This window comes from Alligator sinensis, unplaced genomic scaffold (genome assembly GCF_000455745.1).
Source record: "Alligator sinensis unplaced genomic scaffold, ASM45574v1 scaffold531_1, whole genome shotgun sequence".
Taxonomy (NCBI): domain Eukaryota; kingdom Metazoa; phylum Chordata; order Crocodylia; family Alligatoridae; genus Alligator; species Alligator sinensis.
The window spans coordinates 254217-275484 of record NW_005842173.1 but is presented as its reverse complement, the minus strand read 5'-3'; the positions used below and the strand labels follow the sequence as shown (position 1 = coordinate 275484).

General features: G+C 50.5%; 1 protein-coding gene across 4 annotated transcripts in view; it reads left to right on the top strand.

The window, feature by feature from the left end:
• ZBTB47 (zinc finger and BTB domain containing 47) overlaps nucleotides 1–21268 on the top strand; it is a 77373-nt gene that overhangs the window by 35037 nt on the left and 21068 nt on the right. For 3 of the 4 annotated variants that reach the window (XM_025206817.1, XM_006025910.3, XM_025206819.1), the window contains exon 2: nucleotides 13234–14625. In XM_025206817.1, coding sequence (XP_025062602.1) covers nucleotides 13234–14625 — 1392 coding nt within the window. Of the gene's footprint in view, nucleotides 1–522; nucleotides 541–13233; nucleotides 14626–21268 lie in introns of those variants that run through there. The other variant, XM_025206818.1, reaches the window with a different exon arrangement.

Below are 21268 nucleotides of genomic sequence, written 5' to 3'. Positions count from 1 at the left end.
AAGAGTGCCAGGAACATGCTTGCTCTTACTCTTTCTTGCTTTGTCTTCATGTAGAGCTGAGCCAAAGCCAAGCATTGGGCTTGGATGCTGATTTAGTGTTTCTTGTTCCTTCTCCATCACCTGTACTTGCCTACAAGCAGAGCATGCCTATGTTCATCCTTTGGCAGCGATTTGGGCTTGGCTCGGTGCTGGTAGCTTGGGATTTGCACCAGAGCAAAGAGGGAGAGCGAGTGTCAGCAATAAAACCAGCGATGCTGATGTTCTGGGATGAATTAAGTTGAGTGGCAACAGCTGGATTTCTAACAATAAATAAGTTAAAAGTAGCCTCTCTCTCCACTTTGTTGCTATGGACTGCAGGCCTGGAACGAACTGCTCTCGAGGCTTTCCAAGTCGTGATGAGGCACGTTGGCAGAGACTTGCGGGCTGAAGGTCACTGCTCCTTTCCGAGCTCAGGATTTTGGTCTTGGAGGCTGTCATTTCCGAGAGCGGTTTTGATGACGGGGCGAGACGTTGGTAGAGCCCGGTGTGGTGGAAATCTGGGTAGGTGTTCATGGCATGGAGCGGAGAAATAGTCTCCCCCCCTGCTGAAGACGGGCCCAGCCAGCTTCTACTTCGCAAGGGTTGTTGCTGCCAGATGTTTGCTTTATGGCCCAGATGGAGGGTCCTCCATGCCAGGGCTGCTTTTGTTCCTGCCGAGCAAGAGACTAAACAAAAGGAGCAGACGAGGCATACCAGGAGCACTGGCCAGGACTTGGACGTCAGCAAAGTCCCGGTTGTGTTAGCGGGGGGGAGCAGGTTATCGGGCCGTCTCATAGATTCATGGACATTCGGGCTGGAAGGGACCTCAGAGGATCATCGAGTCCAGCCCCATGCCCCAGGAGCAGGAAGTCAGCAGGGATCATAGGATCCCAGCAAGATAGACATCCAAATGTCTCTTGAAGGCATTCAAAGTAGGTGCTTGAACCACCTCTTTCTGTTCAGATTCAGCATCTTCCTGGAAGATGGGCTTCAGTTCGGGGATCAAATGTCCAGCTCAGTGCTGGATTCCCGGGACGGAGTTGGAAGGACCTGTCTTTATTGTGGCAGGTCAACACGGGGATAAAACCCATCCCTTCTGGCCTCCAAATGGAGGAGCTTGCAGGGTGACTGCATAGGGCATCGCTTGTCTGTCATGGGTGCCTTGAGTCCAGCCAGCCCAAGGGTCTCATTCTGCAAAGCATCGGGATGTGGACCCAACGAGGGGCGAACTCCAAACCTTGGTTGAATGGGGCCATCGTAGCCCTGTCGTGGTGTTGGCTCGATGCAGAGGAATAAGGAGTGAGAGAGGAAAGCACCGGACAGCCATAAAGAGCAACCCTCCTACTGCAGAATAAACCTTAAGCCCCCAGCAAGATGCAGCCAAGACATGGCTAGGGCTGGGATTGATTAGTGCAGCCAGGCGGGGGTGAAGTGTGGGTGAAAGGTTGCAGATTTAGCACATGCAGAATGAATTGATTTGAGCTTTTAAAATGCAGCCTCTGACTCGAAGCAGGCGCTTTGGGGAGCGCGGCCATCACGAATAGCCTGGCGAGCAAGGGAGCATCGGGAAAGGAGAGGAACCCGGCCCGTGACAGATGCAGTGCCCATACCTGTTTCAGTGGCCTGTGGTTTGCACAGCACCTCGAACACTAACAGCAGAGCACGTGCAGTAGTACTACAGCCACCAAGCTGCATTTCCTGCACCCAGTAGAGTCAACCCCATGCATCAGGAGTCATGGGTTGGGCCCCCCATGCATGAGGAGTCATGGGTTGGGCCCTGTACCAGTAGGAGATTCTTAATCATTACTTTGGGGTTTTGTTCAGGTTCAGACTTTGAATTGTTTTGGTGGTCTTGGTGCTTTCTAAAGGAAAGCAGAGATGCTTAGGCATTAGCTGGAATCCAGGGCTTTTTAGCAGGACTCCAAACAGTTGGAGATTCATGATTAGATGGCCTGACCTGGAGTGCTATGCCTAGTTATGGGTACCACACGTGATGACAGACATGGATGAGTGGGAGAAAGCCTAGAAGGGAAGAAAAGTAGTGATTTAGAGGTGCAGAAACATACCCTGGGAGGAAAGTCTGGAAAAATCAGGATGCTTTAGCTTGAGGAAAGGAAGCCTGGGGGGTGGAGGAGATTTGATCACAATCTTCCAATAATGAAGATGATCAAGCGTTCTCTTTAGTCACTGGGGACTGAATAAGTAATGGGTTTAAATTATAGCAAGAGAGTTCAGGGTAGCTGTTAGGAAGAACTGAGGGTGGGTAAGCGCTGGAACAGGTTACCCAGAGGGGCTGGGGAGCTTCCATCCCTGCAACTGTTTAAGAGCAGGTAAGACCAGCCCTTGGCTGCAATGATTTAGACAAGGGTGTTGCTGCCAGGAGAGGGGACTGGACTATCTGGGACCTCCTGAGCTCCTTCCAGCTCTACTTTTCGGCGATTGCCAGAGCTGACAGCACTGCGGTTACCAGAGTGAACCTTTCCTTGGCCCCCACTCCGAGAAAGGATGGGAAATATTTATTTTCCAAGTGCCGAGTCTGGACTGTGCACCGGCGTGGCCCATCCTTCATTGACCGCGGAGTGGAACGTGGTGGCCCTTTGCAGAGCTCAGCATTTCCGAGGGGAGACCTGGATCCACGGAGTGGGCTCAGATGTCTGCGCCTGCTTTGCGCTCCAGGATTTAGCGCTGCGCACGTCAAGAATGGGGCCAGGAGTGTAACCCAGAAACTCTTTGAGCCTTTGGTCTATAATGAGATGTTCTCCTTTCTCCCTTTGCAAACTGTCGGGGCAGAGCATGTGGCTGGGAGCGTGCCCTGGTCTTCACGACTGGAGGTTGCTGTGTTGACCAACCTTATAAGGGCTGGATCCCTATCAGGCTTAGATGGGCTTAGCTTCGTGGGCTTCAATGGAGTGAGGCTGATTTACGTTGGCAGAGGACTGAGGAGCACGAGTGCCGGGAAGCATGTGAGTGATGGTAGCTCAGGAGTAGAAAAAAGAGGTGCAAAAGAGATCTTGATGGAGTCATGGAGGGTCAGGAGACCTTCCTCTCTACCAACAAGTCATGTCTACTCGTTCCCACTCGCACGTGCCCGTTCCTGGCGTGTGGATAAAGCAGATGGCATAGAGGGTCCCTGCGTGTGGCCCCAGTGCCATTTTTGCTCTCGAGGGGCTGTGAATGGGACCGGTCTCTCAAGAGCAGTGCCCACCTTGGCAAGCAGGTAATACAAGCACGACCCGCTCGGGGGGTGCCAGAGCGGTGGTTGCAAAAAGCCGGGCATCCCCGAGATGGCAGCAGCATGAGGGCGGCTTCTGCATGTTGTTTCCTTCCCAGTGTGCCAGAGATGGGTTTAATTTCTTGGTGAGGGTTTTTATTTATGCAGGGACATGCATTCAGGTAGATGGTCTTTCTCCAAACTGACCTAGCCTCCCAGGTGCCTTCCTGGCAAGCCATCTCTGTCTCAGATTCTCCTAGCGGGCAAACAGATGCATATTTTAATAATGACGCAGCACCACGTACGTTGGCAGCACTTGGCTACTTAAGAAATTACCCTTGTAGCTTTTCAGTGCAGAGCGATCCGCACGTCCCACCTGCTTGTAACCCTGGAGTCGAAACCGGAGTCGTCCATCAGCAGCAAGGAGGTTTGGCACCTTCTTCTAAAAACGTCTTGCCAGTCTGGTTGTCTTCTCCACTGTTGCAGGTGGCTGGATCGCACCGGCAGCATGATCTACACATGCAGCAGGATTTTTAAATGTCCCCCCGTGAAAACTGGTGTCCTCCTAAGTTCTGGCATTATCAGCAAAGCGCGGGAATTTCATGCCTCCTGCACCTCTTCTTGTCCACTTGCATCCCTCCAGTAAACGTAGCGGAGAGATGGTAACGAAGAGCAAAGCGTTGTTCTTGCCCAGGGGCTTTGTGCACAGATCCAGTGCATGGACCTCTTCCAAGTCCCTTTTGCACGGAGCGGGGTGGAGAAAGAAGACACAGAGTACTGGCTCTCTTCCCCCATCTTCGGGGAGAGATCCTCGTCTTCAAACTACAGCTGGTGAGAAGGGATTATTTTTGTTCCCGTCAGGAATTTTTTTTTTTTAAATTAAAAAAGGTTTTAGTCTGAACACTGACATTGAGTTTTCTTTCTCTTTGGCAAAAGAACAAAGCAGTTTCCCACTGAAATGTCTGTTTGGATGGAAAAGTCATTTTTGTATTTAAAGATGAAATGAGAAACATCAGCCAGCTCTACTTAGCATTGTCTCTGTTTGACAGAAGAAGGACTAGGGGTAGATGGAGGAGGCACTAGACTGCGAGTCTGGACTCCTGGGTTCCCATCCCAGCTCCGCCGTGGAGCTGCTGTGTGAACTTGCCCCTCTGCACTTCTGTTTTTGCTTCTCCCACTCTCTCCCTGTCCTGCTTTTTTAAAGAGCGTGCTGCGTGGGTGGAGATTGTATTAATCCGTACAGCACCTTGCACAAGCACTTTTAGGCACTGCTGTAACGCCAGGAAAATACGTAGTAAAAGGCCCTCGGTTCTGGCCTAGGCAGCTGTTCCTGAGCTGGAACATGAGAGGCCTCGTAGAGGTTTTGACTGTCTTAGGTGCTGCTGTAGATTAAAACATGCTGAGACGGGCACGTTTCACAGAGAAGTATTTGCGGTAGAAGAACGAGCATGTGGCACCCAGGAGCTGGAAGGCATGCTCAGATTAGGAATAAGAGGCAAATATTGAATAGCAAAGAGAGCAGAGCATTAAAATAGCTTTTAACTCAGTCTGCGGTGGCTGCTGTCACGTCACCGAGAGGAGAGCAGCAGCTGATCACATCGCGGTGCTCGGCACTGTACCAGCCAGCGCTGCCCCAGGTGTCCCACGGCTGCCTCGGGCACGGAGTTGGCAGGTTGCACCTCGGGGTGATTTCCATCGTGGCTTGCAGGTGTTTAAGCCAAGACTGGCTGCCTTTCTAAAAGACGTGGTATTACTCGAGCAAAAGGGATGGGTTTGGGGCCAGAGTGATGGAGGTGAGGTTCTCTGACCGCAGGCTACGCCGGGCAGAGGATCATAGTCCTATAACTTTTTATTTCTAGTATTTCTTTTCTTCCCTTCTGTGCTGCCCTGGCTCTGCGCTCTGTCAAATGACAGACTCTTAGGACAGGGCTCTTTCTTGCTGGGCACAAATATTGCAGGCCCTGCCCCAAAGCTGTAAGGCTCTTTCTCGGGTCTCTTGACCTTGTGGAAATAAGTTTAACCAGGTCTCTTACTTGACTAAGAGGAGAGACAGAGAGAAAGAGAAGAGAAGATGCTGATGCCATGTGTTTCAAAATGTTCTAAGATAAGGAAAAACCTTCATGCCTTGTTTTGTCTTGATATATTAATCTCTGTGTGCAGATGTTAACCTCCTCATTTCCGGGAACCAGAAACTGATAGCCGTTCCCAAAACACAGTGTTTGCTAAATAAGCAAACTGCTTACATGTGACAAACGAATGATCAACTTCTTCCTGTTTCTTCAAGGTTGCTCTGTCTGAACCAGGCATCTTTTCTCACTGTCTAAAGTATAAATACACTTGTAAGCTTGTAGAGTTCAGAGTTTCTTTGAGAGCCCTCCTTGTGATCACTTGTATAGCTCCAAATAAACTAAGATGGCTCTGCCAATTCTGATACAACCACAATGCGAAGTTTGATTTCTTCCGCAACCTTTACTGCTCCAGGAGACGGTCAGCACAAATGGCTTTCTCATCCTTTGAGATATGGACAGTTCACTCTGTTCTCCTGCCTGGGGCTGCTACACCACAGCAGCTATGCCACTTTAATTTTTCCAGGTGATGCCTCCCCCCCGGCTTGGCAATAAAAAAATAAAATAAAAGAGGAATAACTTAAGTCACCATGAAGAGAACCGTGATCAAGCCAAACAGCTTCATGTAGCGTAATGCACTAATTGCCTTCAAAAGGCGTGCGAGTTGGACTGGCAGCATCGAGCACTTGGGAGAGACGGCTGCAAGGACCGGCTCTGTCCGAGAGCGGAGAGGAAATCAGGCCTGATACGCTTCCAATTAGCAGCAGAGCACCCACTGACTTTAATGGATACGGGAGCCCACGTCATCCAGACGGGCGGCTCGGGGAACCAGACTTGACTCGTGCAGCTGAGTAACATCTGCCACGTTCTCCATTAGCGGGAGAAGCAGCTATTGATTTGTTCCGATGTTTTGCTGACCCTGCTGAAGAGAGAAGCTGAGTTATCCTGATCTATGGCAATGCAAGAAAACCACCCCACTTGCTGCCTTTTACCTTCCACGCTGTTATTTCTGTAGGTGCCAAACCAGAATATTCTTCTTGCTAAGGGCCGTCTCATCTCATTCTTCATGGTGTCGCGAGTCGGGAGGAAATGCTGCTTGCTGGGGATTGTGGACCCACCCAGTCCAGTACCTTGTCCCTGACGGTGACCAGCCTATTTGGACAGACCTTTTCCAAACGCTGCCATCTGCGAGGGGATGAAGCCTGGAGGGTTGGTTATGCTCCTTGGTGGCTTGGTGGGGCTCTGTAATAAACCTGCCTGGCACGACCTGTACCGATGCAGAGACCACCCTAACGTCCACTTCCTAAACCAGATGGAAACCCACAATTTTGCGTGGATTTTCAATGTCCGTTGTTTGAAGAAACCGAGAGTATTAGTTATACAGGGTCCAGGGCTGTGCGAAACAGTTATGTTTCATTTTGGATTCGGCGTTTCGGATCACTGTCCCATTTCGATGTTATCCAAATCTGTTTCCGAGTTTCAACAGTGTTTCAGCCATAGGCTATAATGGGGAGTCACTAAAATGCCTATAACTTTGTCATTTCTTGCCTGATTCAGATGAAAAGTGCAGGGATGGTAGCCCCTTCTGAGGGCATGACGAGTGCCAAGTTTCAAGGAGGTAGATGCAGGGTTTTTTGGAAATCTGCATCTCAAACTGTTCAGAGCAAAACTAATATCAGTTGTTGGCAGCGGCCGTGTGCTGTCATCCTGCACGCAGATCCGGGGCCCAACCCCCTGGGAGGAGTTTGGCACAGCCCCACAGCCTCCTGGGGGACATGGGCCTCTGGATCTGTGTGTGGGATGACGACATGCTGCCGGCTGGGGCCAGCGCCAGCACTGGGTTCTTCCCAGGTCCGTGCTGGGCAGACTCGGGTGCTGGCACTGTCCCCAGCTGGCATTGGCAGCATGCTGCCATCCACAGAAAAAAGAAAAAGAAAAAGCCCCGCACTCACTGGATGCTGCAGCAGCGGCGACTGGGGGCTCCTGGCAGAGCCCCCCCATGCAGTGGAGGGCAGTGGGGATCGCCGCACCCCACGTGGCAGCTGCCCTGTGGCATGGGTGAGAGCAGTCCTTCCCGCCCTCTTCCCCCTCCCTCTCCTTAGTTTTTTGTTTCCCTGCAAGCCCAGCTCTGAAATTCTCCAAAACACTTCTGAAATGTTTCGGAGCCTTCCTTTTCAATTCGGATTCGGTGTTTCGGGCGCCGAAATGGCCCAAAACCGCTGCCAAAATTTTGCAAAACCCTAATAGGGAGGTATTCAGAAAATACCCTGGTTTCTGTTGGCGGGGGGCCAGGAGCTAGCTATGCATTTTATCCCATGACTATTAAATACAAAATGTGGAAACACCTTTGGAGCAGAACCCAGCACCCCTTTCCCTTCCCTTCCCTTCCCTTCCCTTCCCTTCCCTTCCAAGGCAGCACCGCTGAAACACAATCCCTCTGCCTTGCTCCTCTGTCTGAGGCTGCTGGGCCAGCTTTACAGTATGCCAGCTGCCTTAGTCATCCAGCAGGCTTAGGTTTTGTCCCTTCGGGCTGAAAAGACTTAGAGGCTCAGACAAAAGAGACCTCTGTTTTCCCAGTCCCTCTTTTAACAGGCTGCAGTGTCAACTGCTAGGCAGCCTTCTTGAGTCATAGCCTCCTCCCTCCCTCCATGCCGGCCTGGCCCCGGGAGATGTACCTAAACCAGGTTCCCGAAGCCCCATCCCAGTTTTAACAGTGTTGTAGCCCCACATTGGCCAGACAGGTGAATAGGATTTCCATTCCTTACAGGGGTGTTGTAAACTTAAAGACTAAAATGCTCAAATACCCTGCCAGTCTGGGCCATATAAGTATCCATGGACTTAGTTACCCGGAAAACTTTTTCGTACTACCGTAACAATGATTGACCTTGTTGGACCAATTTGGAAGGGTTAAATCAAGAAAGACGTGGCGTGCGATTGATTTGAGGATGAGCTGCATCTCCGCAGCCGGGGCAATTGCTACACCTGATGAGGGAGGCTTGATATATGGCTGGAAAGAATTGGGGAGGTTTGGAGCTGCGATGAGATGCCAGGCAGACATGGCTTAGTTTGGGCAGGATAACAGGACTGCAAGAAGCAAGTTTAAAGTGGTGGTGTACCACAGTTTAGGACGCAAATATAATGTAGGTACCGGATACCACCTAATTAGGAGGCAAGTCTGACATGGCTGGTACATTGATTAGTTTGTAAATGCTTGATCAGGCCCTTGCCTGTATAAGGAACTGTGCAAAAGTTTATGGTTGGCTCGGTGTGTATTTACTTACACGTGTATAAAAGATGCATGATATAGGAAGACTTTGCATGCGCATACACTGGCACCCGTCTCTTCTGTTGGCCAGCCTGATGACCTGACTGCCAGGGCACAGGGCTAATCTCATTGTACTTGCTGTATTTTTTTGATCTGTGTTGCAGTAGGAGTTGAGAGCCCCTTGGGTGCAACAGCAACCCGCCTCTTCCTCCTGCTGCAGTGCATGGATAATTGCATATCCTGTCTTAAGAAGGCCTTTTCCTGTTCCTCCCCAAGCAGTAGGCGCTAAACTGAAAGAAGGCTCCCTTTATACCAGGATAAAGGTGCAGATGCGCCTACCCAGTAAAAGTGTCATCAGGGAGGTGACGGGTGACTGCCTACCCAGTAAAAGTATAACGTACAGCACCGTTCACAGTAGATTACCCCAATCCAGAGTCAAGTTACCCCGTGAAAATTGTGTAGTAATCTCTCTCCATGGGGGAGTTACTTGGGATATGTCACCTGTCTGGGTTGGTTTAGCCAGGGATGATCCTGCCTTGAGCAGGGGGCTGGACTAGATGCCCTCGTGAGGTCCCTTCCAGCCCTGCTTTTCTGTTATCTGATGATTTGTCTGCTCCCTTGATCCGCTTGATTCTGGGATGGGGATCTGCCCAAAGTAATCTGGTTTTCTCACCATCTCGTGGCTCTGTGCTGCAATAATACCTAGTGCAGGCAGCGAATTTCGGAGAGTGCGTTGTGCCGGCTCCTTATTACGGGATAAATTTACTGCAGAGTAAAGTCCAGAGTTAACAACTGCCTAGTAATCACGTCTGTACCCTCAGCAAGTGCCCGTGGGTGAGTTTTTACAGGTATAGCAGTTTTTTGCTTTGGTTCCACATGAGGTTATACTGAGAGTTTTCCCAGGCGTACGAAGCAAATTCTCAGTTAGGGCAGACCCGTAACTTTCTTTTCCCTGAAAGCAATGGGCCCAGGGATCTAGCTCCAGCTCCTTGTGCAGTAGCACACGGAGGCAGCCTACCCTTCCTGCTGCCCACCACGCTGAGGTTTCGATTATGTTAAGCTAAGAGATGCTAAGTAGCAGCTGAAATCATTACAAGCTGACATGCTAATTTAGGTCCTTTTGTGGTTTGAGGAACGAAGCCAAATTGACTGCCAGGGTTTTTCTTCTTTCTCCCCCCCTTCGCTGTGAATTCCAGTTCTTGGCTTTTAACGTGCCTGTTGGTACCGCCGACGGCCTGGTGATCGATATGGTCTGCACGCCGGCTCTCTGGTGACTGGATGCAAGATGCGTGCAATGTGCTGAACCCCAAAATCCCACGGGGGAGCCGTTCATGCCTAGCTGGGAAGAAAACGGCACCTGCAGAGCCTGGCACCTCTGACATCAGGTTGTTGCAGACTGGGGGCAGGGGGTTGCCTTCCTCTGAAGGGGGCATAACCTGGGGCATATTTTAACAACCCTTGTAGCAGCAGGATGCTGACCCTTGCTGTCTCTCTGCTTTACCTGTGGCCGGTTAGGTGCTATCCCGTGTGGTTTTGTGATCAGGCTGATTGTGTAGTTTTAGTTCATAGGTTAAACCTGGATTTAGATGGGTGGTGCTGATCTGCCTCAGGCAGGGGGCTGGACTAGCTGTGATTTGCAGCGGTGCCTTCCAGCCCTACATCTCTCCGATTCTGTAATCGGCCTGGTCCCAATTCCCACACGCATCTCGCTGCCCCTTGGCACCACTCGAGCAATAAAATAATGGCCTCTGGGTTGATTTTTGGAAGCTCTTACGATGAGTTTCTCACCGACGTGTGCAGTGCCTTGCAGCACAGGTCGCGTCCGTCACGAGCTCCTAGTTCTCTCCTCCAGAGATGGGTCACGTGCAGCGGGGTGGCTTGTAGGGCTGCTTTATGTCTTTTTGCAAGTATTTGGGTGTCTGTGTTATGTAGACTGGAGAAGGTACGTGCCTCGGACTTGAAGCAAAAAGGAGTCCTGTGGTCCAGGGTGCAGCGAGAGCCGGGCCTGCGGTCTGCAGCAGATTTGGCCTGTGCTTTGAAGGGTGACCTCGGAGAGCAGGACACGTTCTCCTTGGCGTGCCCCAGTGATGCCCGGTAACTCCCAGCAGTAGGGACCTGTGCTACGAGATCACTCTCTTCCCTCCCCAAAAGGTGCAGTAAGCCCAGAATAGCTCAGCAGGGATGTGCCAGCTCCTGGAGTCTGTAAATGAGGATTTGACATCCCTCTAAAAGCTTAGCCAAAGTCTGCGGGGACTGAGGCAGGGATTGCAGGGCAGAGTTGTGGGGTCTGTGTGTTTTAGGCAGCAGCTGAGAAGAGATGATTGCAAAGTTACAACGCCTCCCCCAGGAAAGGATGCTGACAACCGGTATCCACAGGATGGAAACCACTGGTCCTCTGGGAAGTATGGAGGTACCTGCAAGCCACTTTCCTCCACAGGTCTGAAACATTGAGATGTGGCAGGTTGCTTTTGGGCGAATTGGGGCTTGGCAAGCAGAGGGATGCAGGGATTTGATGGGGGCTGTTGCAGAGAGTGGTGTGAATTCCTTCCAGGGCACTGTGGGGGTTCGGACCCACCCCCAAACCATGCAGCTTCAGTTCTGCCTTTGTAGGCACAGCTAGCGACTAGGCTTTCGGGTCCCACAGGGCAGAAAGCCAGCACCGAGTGCCAAGAGAGGCATTGAAACATGTCATCTCCTTGCTGATTTCTGCCCTTCTCCAGCCAGATGCTCAGCTCCCTGCAGGGCAAGGTGCATTGTCTGGTCCCTGTGAGTTTGTCTGCCCCGAGAGGGATCTGCCACCGGTCCTGGCAACCCGGGCAGCTGTAGCTGCCAGCGTTGTTACAGCACGTCACCTAGACATATGCAAATACTGGAAAAACGGGGAACTTCATTGCGGGCTCATTTACAGAGGGAAATGGGCCAGAAAAGTTACTGGGAAATGAACTGTGCTGCAGCAGCAGTTCTTGAATAGCTTCCCGTGTGGACGCTTTTGTTCCAGATTAAAAGTATGGATTCACATCTTGGCTTACTCCAGAATCACTGCTGCTTCGTGTGGACAGGCTCTAAGCTTTTCAGCATAGGAGGATGCTCGATGGGGTTATAAGGGCAGAGAAGGGGTGATATGGTAGCATCGTGCCTAAAAGCAGGGACGTGTGTGCGATCTTTGCGGCTTTGCTTAGACCTCCTTACATGACCGTGCACAAATCGCGTAGTTGTCTGTACCTCGGTTTCCCCACCACTGCATAAGATCCTAGCATTAAAACGGGATTCTGGCTTTCTGGTGCAATTCAGTCAGATAGGTAAATGGTAGCAGAAAAGGAGTGCACCGACAGGTTGTCTATTTGCATCATGCGGTGACAGTCTGCCTGATTGGCATGTGGGTGGTCACCAAAACGCACATGAAGAACTCACTGAAAGAGTAAGGAGATATTTGCCTTTCCTCTGTGCTACCTGGATAGTAAGGCTGGAAAGAATAGCTTTCCTTGCTGGCATTTCTTTTGGAAATAAGCCAATGAAGTCTTTGCTTAAACACTGATTTCTGGAACGGGTACCCCTGTGATCTTGGGGAGGGTTTTTTTGTATTCTGGAGTGTGTGCGCGCCTGTACGCGGGGTATATAACCAGACCCTAAAACACGGATCTTGCTATTTAGTTTGCACAAATAAAGGAGAATGTTTGAAGGCGGCTGGGTAGTTCTTGCACCGCACGTAATGGCTCCCTGTCCCTTTCTGGTGTGTCCCATTCCGGATTTAGTCTTTCGGTACTTTGCCCATCAGTTTTGAGTGATCATTCGAGCCTTTCCTGCTCTGATCAAATCCAGCCACGGTGCATAGCAACTGAAAGCTTTCCCCTGTATTTGCTTTGCTCAATGTCCATGGAGATGGAGGGTTGGTGGTTTCAACCCAGCTCCCCGTTGGGCTCTGATGCACCAACACCATGCATGTCACTCGTAGTGAGCAGCTATATAGATAGACCCATGCCTGAACTCCTCTCGAGGTGAATGCTGTAGGTTGGTGATGGTGCAGAATGGTGGTTCCCACGTAGCAGATCTTGCCCCAAGGTTGGGGTGGGGGGTCACAGCATTGGCAAATGGAGGGTGTGAGACCTGGGGAAATTCAGGTGTAAAAGTCAGGCTTCCATGGAAAGATTAGGAGCTGCAGGTATAGCTTAGATTAGCCTCTTTGACTTTTTGTCAGTGGTTGGATTATGTAAGGAGCTGGGAGTCGGCCAGGGCTTTTTGCCTCATGGTGCCTAGTCCTTGAGATGAAGCAGGAGCTGGTGCTTTTAGGTCCAAGGGCTTTAGGTCCACCCCATAGACATGACCCAGCTGAGTCCAGGGTCATCCTGTTGTTTCAGGTCAAAGACCACCGGCGGGGGGGAATAAAAGGGAAACGGTGATAAAGTCTGGACCTGGGAACTTGTTTTGAGATCCCTGCATGGAAGTAGGCAAATATTGTCTCCTCTGCCCAGTTGTGAGAAGGAAGTGGTTGGGTCCAGGACCTGAGCAGAGGAAAGTCACCAGCCACTGTAGGTCCTGCCACTACGTCAAGTGCTGTGACTGCTAGGTCAGACAGCCTCCTTTGGTGTCTGGGAGGAGGGACGGGTGGGGGACAGCGTGCCAGACACGGAGGAGGCTTTTGGTTCTGAATTCTCGTCTCTTCTTTCTCCCCACAGCTGATAGTTGAAAAGACGACTGACTACCCTTCCACTGAGTACTCCTTGGTGGAGGATGTAGCACTCCACTTCACCTGTTTGATGGACAGACTGAACGAGCAGCGCCTGTTTCAGCCAGACCTGTGCGACGTGGACATCGTCCTGGTGCAGCAGAAGAGCATCTTCCCTGCCCACAAAGGGGTCCTTGCCGCCTACAGCCAGTTCTTCCACTCCCTCTTCACCCAGAACAAGCAGCTGCAGCGGGTCGAGCTCTCGCTGGAGGCCCTCACCTCCCAGGGCTTCCAGCAGATCCTCAACTTCATCTACACCTCCAAGCTCCTGGTGAACTCCTGCAATGTGCAGGACGTCTTGAATGCCGCTGCCGTGCTGCAGATGAATAACATCGCTTCCTCTTGCCAGGATCTCATCAACACCAGGTCCCTCAGCTTGGCCATGGCCAGCGACATGGCCCTGCCCCCGGACAGCTGCAGCAGCACTGTCCCCCCTCAGTACTATTGCGAGATCAAGCAAGAGGTGGATTCCCCGCACCCCAAGATCTACGCCCGGGAAGGGAATGATCCCTACTCTGTGCGCGTAGAGGACCGGGCTGGCAGTGGCAGCAACCAGCACCTCCCTGCCATGCCCCCCAAGCAGTACTACAAGGAGGAGAATGATGGAGGCCCAGCTGCTGTTTGCAAGATGGAGGGGGAGGACTCTGAGGAGGACCCAGACAGCCAGGGCTACAACCGGGAGCAGATCATTGTGGAGGTGAACCTCAACAACCAGACACTCAATGTCTCCAAGGGGTTGGAAGGGAAACCGAGCCCCAGTGAAGCCGCTGCTGTGATCAGCCGGCCCGATGGGGATGGGCGTGACACCGAGGAGGATGGGGAGGAAGAGAACGAGGAAGGGGAGGAGGAGGAGGAAGAGGAGGAGGATGCCGAAGTGGGGGAGGAGGAGGAAGAAGAGCATAGTGAGGAGGAAGACTTGGAGGAAACCACAGAAGAAGAGGAGGAAGAGGACGACGAAGAGGAGGCGCCCGAAGTAAAAAGGGAAAAGACTGTGCCACCCCGCCGGGGGAGCAGGGCATCCAAAGCCACCAAGCCGGCTGTGTCTGCCTCCTCCCAAGAGGTGACCAAAGTGGAAGACGAGGAGGAGGAAGAGGAGGAGGGCCAGCGCGGGAGGAAGAGGAAAAAGGAGCAGGACGGGCTGGGCCAGAAGGTCAAGCTGGAAGAGAAGCAACACTACCCCTGCAAGAAATGCCCGCGGGTCTTCAACAACCGCTGGTACCTGGAGAAGCACATGAACGTGACCCACAGCCGGATGCAGATTTGCGACAAGTGTGGCAAACGCTTCCTGCTGGAGAGCGAGCTGCTGCTGCACCACCAGACGGACTGTGAGAAGAACATCCAGGTGAGCTGGGCACTGCCGACGGCACCGGGGCGCACTGGGCCACCCAGTATCCTGCCCAGGGCACTCGGGCCTGGGGACTTCTGATGGGCCTGGGTGATGCTGTTAGTGGGGTTGGGGCTCTCCGTGCAGAGCCAGATGTGAGGCTGAGGGTACTTGGGGCCTGGGAGAGCACTGTGTGGGATGCTGAGTTATGCAGACCTTGGATGTGGGGCTGGTCCTTCAGAGCTAGGTGGGGCGCTACAGGTACCTTGCAATGGTGGCTGCTTAGGGGAGCAGGATCCGTGAGCATCTCCCTGGCGGTCAAGGGGAAGTAGCTCTTGCTTCACCTTCCCATACCCTGAAGCATCTTGATCCTCTGAATGCAGAGAGGAGAGAGAATGAGGCTGTCTGATGCCTTGAGGCAACAACAAGAAACAGCGACATGGAGCCATAGAGAAGCAGAGCTGGAAGGGACCTGCAGAGGTCATCTAGTCCAACCCCCTGCCTGAAGCAGGACCGTCCCTATCTAAACCATCCCATACAAATGCATTGTCTAACCTCTTAGCAAAACCACAGTCAACCCTGACACGGCCACGAGACATACCAGTGTAATCGGTCACAGGTCAAGCCAGGGGACCGTGGTGGCTAATGTCCTGCCACTGTGCGGGTTGTTAAAATACAGTCGAGAGAGCCTTAGTAGAGCGCCATGCATCCCTACAGAGAAAGGCAAAACTCCCCACTGTCCATACCAGTCTGGCTGTAGAGTAAAATTTCCTTCCTGACCCCAAATGTAGCATTGGGCCTGGCCCTGAGCAGAAGGGCAGGACTCTCTAACCAGGAACCTCTGATTTTTAAGTCCTAGTAGGAGCACTAGCATGCTTCAGTCATGATCCCCAGCCTTGGCTGTAGCCAACACCTAATGCCTCTGAGGGATGGCTTAAAAAATCCTCCCCGACACGTGTCGCAGCAGGTGGGGGAAGAATGCCCTCCTGGATCCATGTGATGAGCAGCAAAGCCCAGATCCGTGGGAAATACTCATAGAAACACAAAAAGACACAGCTCCTCCTAGATCATCCCATATCCAACCTGTTCTCGAACACCTCCAGTCGGGGAGAGCTCGCCGTTTCCCTGGGTGTCTGTTCCACTGCCTCACTGCTCTAATGGGGAAGAAATTGTTCTTGATATCAAATCTAAACCTTGCTCCAACTTCAAGCTGTTCATCTGCATCCTCCTCTCTTTTTTTTAGCAAGAAGGAAATGGTGTTGTGATGCATGCCTGGTAAGGTTACCGCAGTGTGCAGAGCTACTGCTCTGGGGCAAGGGTCAGCAGCCTTTTGAGGTCTGCGCGATGCCTAGCAGATGGGCTAGTTTAAAGTCCATTCCAGCAGTGGCTCTGCAGGCCCATGGCTGTGCCATCAGACAGCTCAGGGGCGCTGGTCTGACGTTTCCCGTGCCGTGGTGAAGCTGCAGTGCCAGCTGCTGGGGAGAGGCTCAAGTGCAGCCCCGCAGTCACCGCGTCCGTCCACGGGCTGCTGTTCAAAATGGAAGTGGAGCTGGCAGGAGTCGAGGGAACCTCTGGGTTTCTTGCTTCAGGGCGCTGCTCTCCTGAGAGCACGAGGCATGTCCCCTCCCCGTCCCCGATCCTGCACACCGTAGCTAAGACTGCATAGCAAGGGGCTGGGGTGGCATCATCGTAACGGTGAGCAAAGCTGACCAGGGAGTTTGGTTATTAAACGGAGGGCAGAAAAACCCAAGCTCACTTCTTCCTGTCTGTCGACCCAGCCTATAACCGGATTCACCCCCAATTTTACCCAAATGCATACAGTTTGGATAATCCATGATGCCGCTGTAGGTATGCGCTTGTCTAGTGTTTCCAGTTCTAGGTAGTCCTAGATCTCGATTATGGTAGGAAAGTCGCACCATTTGAACTGAATCAACGTTAACAACCGATCTGCTTAAAGCAGTGCAAACTCCTCATACAGATTCGTGCTAGATGGGTTAGAGTCATAGAAAAATCACAGAAAATGGGGGTTGGAAGGGACCTCTGGTCACATCTAGTCCACCCCCCTGCTCCAAGCAGGACCAGCCCCAACTACATCATCCCAGCCAAGGCTTTGTCTCCTGGGACAGAAACACCTCCAAGGATGGAGACTCCACCACCTCTCTGGGTCGCCTGTTCCAGTGTTTTACTACCCTCCTAGTGAGAAAGTTCTTCCTAATCTTTAACCTAAATTTCTCTTGCTGCAACTTGAGACCATTGCTCCTCGTTTAACAGGTTTAAGGCATTTAAGGCTCACTTAAATCGGTTTAGCTTAAGTTGGGGATTTGCTGACGTGAGCCGAGATAGTTTTGATCTTGGCTCTCCCTCGTTTCATTTTGTCAGCAAACTTCCAAATTAAGCTTAATCCAAATTAAATTAATCCTCGCTTCAGTCGGTTTAGGGTCTGCCCATCTTCAGGGGTTTGTGGTAGTTTTAATGAGACCTGATTTGAATTATAAAATTAATTCAGTTAAACCAATGCAACTTTCCTACCATAGTCTTTCATTGGCTTGATCAGAATCGGAGTAATTTATTGGCTGGCTGCCGCTTTCTAACATTCCAAGGTGACCTGAACCAATCGGGAGCCAGGAAGAGGTTCGTTCTTTGAGTATGCTGCAGTCTCATTGGCTAAGACATAAAACCGCACGTTCTTTTAAAATCCTCCAGCTAATCTTCTAATCCTCACCGGACTGTTTTGTATGATGCTGTCATTGCCAATAAAATAATAACAATTTTCTAGACGGCCTCAAATTATCCTTCCGGTGCTGCAGCGATTTTTTTTTTTTTAATTAATCCAGCTCTGATCTTTTGTGGCGTATTCCTAAAATTGTAGCTACAGGAGCTAAGGGTGGCGAAGCCACTTATAATTGGTACTCTTGGCCGCCCGTGACTCAAATACAAAGGCTAATGAGGGAGTTGGCACGAAAGATGCAGGCAGTAGAGGAGCGCAGGAAACTTCAGATGAGACTGAAGCATCAGTAGGATATTGGTGATAAGCAGTGTTATGTCAGTGGCTCTGCAAGTGATAAATGGAGGATGCAGGTTTGAGCGTGGATCACTTTGGATTTAAAAAACGAGGGGCTGTTCTTGGTGAAGATCTTCCGCTGTTGTAGCCCACGATTTTGGGCCAACTTCGGATGCGATTCCTCTGTTTCTTATTCCGAACATGTGATGTTACTGAGCCGTATCTGCTGCTGTAAATCTGTTATACGTCTCCACTGGAGTCGCATCAGTTTATCCCGGCTGAGGATGAGACCCAATGGGACCACTCGTGGCATAAGATGATACTCAGCATGCATTTGAATATTCAGATCTGTTCATTTTTACTGAGATGTGCACTTAACGGACAGATTAAACCTCTCTTCTTCTGGAGATCTAATTACACAGAAAAATTAAATTAAAGGGACATGCTAGCTTGAAATCGAGCCCTTTTAAAGGTTAAGAAAAACAAGAATTAAGGTTTCGCGTACATGGTCCTAATTCATCACCAGACAAGATTTGTCTTGTGCAACAAAGGAGGGAGAGGCTGGTGCGGGTTTTTAGTTTTATTTTAATAGTATGTGATCCTCTAATTAAAGACCATGCTATAATTCACATGCATAAAAACACCGAATTAAGGCCGTGTGGGCAACCTTGCTTCTGACACATCCTAAGTCTCAAGTGCTTGACCTCGACCTAAATGTCAGTGATTTTTTTGAGAGTTTATTTTTTTTTCAAGCAGCTACCTTGATTGGGTAGAGTTGAATTGAAGTTATAATTAAATATGAAACACTGTGCCCGTCAAAGATTTTTGTTTGGCATTATTTTATCGTCTAATCAAACAAACGTCAGGTTTTTTTTTTTGGAGTTGTCATCTACGTTGATAAGATTTAGGAAGAATCTTTATGAAGGTTATGATCATCTATTTTTTCGTAAGATGAGTAAGTTTGAGTATATGATCCAGTATCTTTTCCTGTGTTTTACAGCGGTGCTATCCTTGGACCTTTGGGAATAATAGTAGCAGTTGTTTGCTGCTGTCATGCGTCTGAAGGGCAGGCGTTGGGTTTGGAGGTGTTGGGCTCTTTGGTCCGTGCATGTTGTGGTTCTGCCATCTCGTGGCAAGTGCAGGTATCTCGCAAGAAGTAAGACCAAGAGAGGAGCTGGTTGGCAAAAATTTATCCTTTATTCATTAATTTTTTTTAATGAAAAATGTTTTCTTGAATAGCAGGAGGAGTTTGGCTGGTGCTGGGGGAGTGAATTAGAATTGAGTAGTTGAGGATGCTCTTGTCTCTGAGAAGGCCAGAAGCCGGGAGGTACAACGTGAATGAGGTAGGGGCTTGCAGGAAGAGGAAAGGATCGTCTCATGATTAAAGGTTTCTATCCTTCCTTCTGCCCCAGGGTTTCTGTGTGTTGCTGGACAAATTGCTGATGGCTGCATTTTTCCAGATGACCACTGTGCATCCTCACGTTGCAGGTGTCCATCTTCAGACACCTGAGGCATGACTTGCCCAAGGGTCTTGCAAGCCGAGAGGTGTGTTTTGAATGCATGTGCTGGTACGTGATGCTAAGAACACGGAAGAATTGGGCTCCATGTGTCTTGAATCAGACACCCAAAAGTCATGGGTGTTTTTTGCACAATTTTAAGCTTGATTTCTCTGTGTTGGTTTCTCGGCTATATAATGTGGATGGTACCACTCTGCCTCACTGCACGGTTGTGGCTGAATATTGATACCGGTGACGTGCCACAGATTATCCACGAGGACATGTACACTGTGGGTCCCTCTGCCACATTTACTTCTGTGGGAGGTGCCAGGCAGTGGAAGAGACTGGTGAGAGCTGGGAGCTGCAGACTGGGGAAGGGCCACGATCTGCATTTGCCAGCCTGTGATGATCGGGAGCTCTTGAAGGAGGGCTGCAGGAAAGGAGGGTTTGTATTCGGGAAGGGAACCGAAAACCCAGTGGTCAGGCAGGTGAATTCGGTGTCAGCATGTGGTATAGGACCACTACCGTGAGGTATAAGCTTGGGGAGGATATCAGGAAAGGGAGCTGAAGCAGTGCATGTGTCGGGTGCCAAACCAACTGGACCCCAGAGTTACAGCAATGGCCATAGCAATGGTCTCAGTGGCTTGGGTGGAAAACGGGGAGCAGTTCTCCACCGACAGTGCCCAAGCAGACCGACCTGGACTTGGTAGAACGAGATGGGCATTGCTGAGCGGTACTAGGGCTCCTTGATTTAACCAGCCCATCTTTACAGCAAGTGCTGGGGGATGATCTTCACTGCCTACATCCCCTTCGGACCAGCACGGTGTCCCGACGTCGAGGCGTTGGCTTAGTCTGTAGCATGTAGATCTGAGAAGAAGAAAACTTCTTCTTCTCAGATCTTTTTTTCAGAGGAAAATGCAGTTCTGGCAACCCCCGCCATCTCTCTTTGTGCTGTTTTGCCTCCAATATGAACATTTTCCGGAAAAACCACAAAACACAATCTGAAAAAAAAAAAAGGACAAAAAGTTGTTAGTTTAAACAGCTTTTTTTTGTGTGAGAAACTTTTATTTTTCTTTCTTTTTTTGCTTCAATGGTTTTATTTTTAAAAGGTTGAAAAAAACCCACCCCAAAATATGAGCTCCTTTGGTGGAAAAAGAAAATGTGATGCTTCAGAGTTGCTCCTCTAGTAAGATGTTGCTCCCTTCGTCATCTGCAGCTAGCCTTGGAGGTCTTCCCCTGCACGTGCTGGCTAAATCGGATCCCGTTCATCTTCTGGCCCATCCAAGCCTTGAATAGGGAAATGGGAAGTGGAGGGATCTGGTCAACTAAGAAGCAGAGGCGATGTTCATCACAGCAGCCCTGACCTCTCTTGATCTGTGCTAGCTTCCATGGATCTTGAATCTGTGCTTAATTTTGTCACTGAATAAGACGGATACAAATTTGGGCATGCTGATGAGATGCAGGGGAGGCCAGTGATGGATGACACTGCCTGCAGGATGTGACGGGAGGTTGCGTCCTCGTGTCGCAGTGAATCTCTGCTGCTGGCGAAGCAGGGCAAAGGCAGCTGGCCGGTGCCTTGCTCTTTGTGCCGGAGCTCTCCTGACTTCAATGCCTTCCTGGTAACAGGAATCAAAACTCGTGGAAGAGGTGATCTCTTTTATTAGCCCAACTAGATCTTTGCAAACAAATAATTTTATTCATTTGCAAGCTTTTGGGTATGCTCGCCCTTCATCAGGCATAGGAGGGAGCAGAGATTGTAAAAGTCCTCCTAGGTAGAAATGAAAATTCATCTTGCACAGGAGAGCTGAAGGTGTGGTATAATCTCCTGTTTGGAATAGCTCATTTAGACCAAGTTAGGCACAGAGAAAGGTTGACAAAGTCTTTTTGACCTCGAAGTTGTCTGGTGGCAAGCAGGATGTAGAAAAATATTTCTTTCAGGTTCTGATGTTTCAGAAACATGCTGCTGCATCCTGGTGTGATTTGGTGAGGGGGCAGAGCATCCTCGCGCAAGCTGCAGCCTGCGGGACTGAAAGGTGCCAGCAACGTCCGATGATTAGGAAATTCTGTGCACTCCTCTCTTTGCTCGCTCGTGTGCTCTGTCATGGGGTGGCTCCTTTGAGCTGTCATTTCCCTTAAACCTCCTTTATGGGCACTGCTCCCAGGA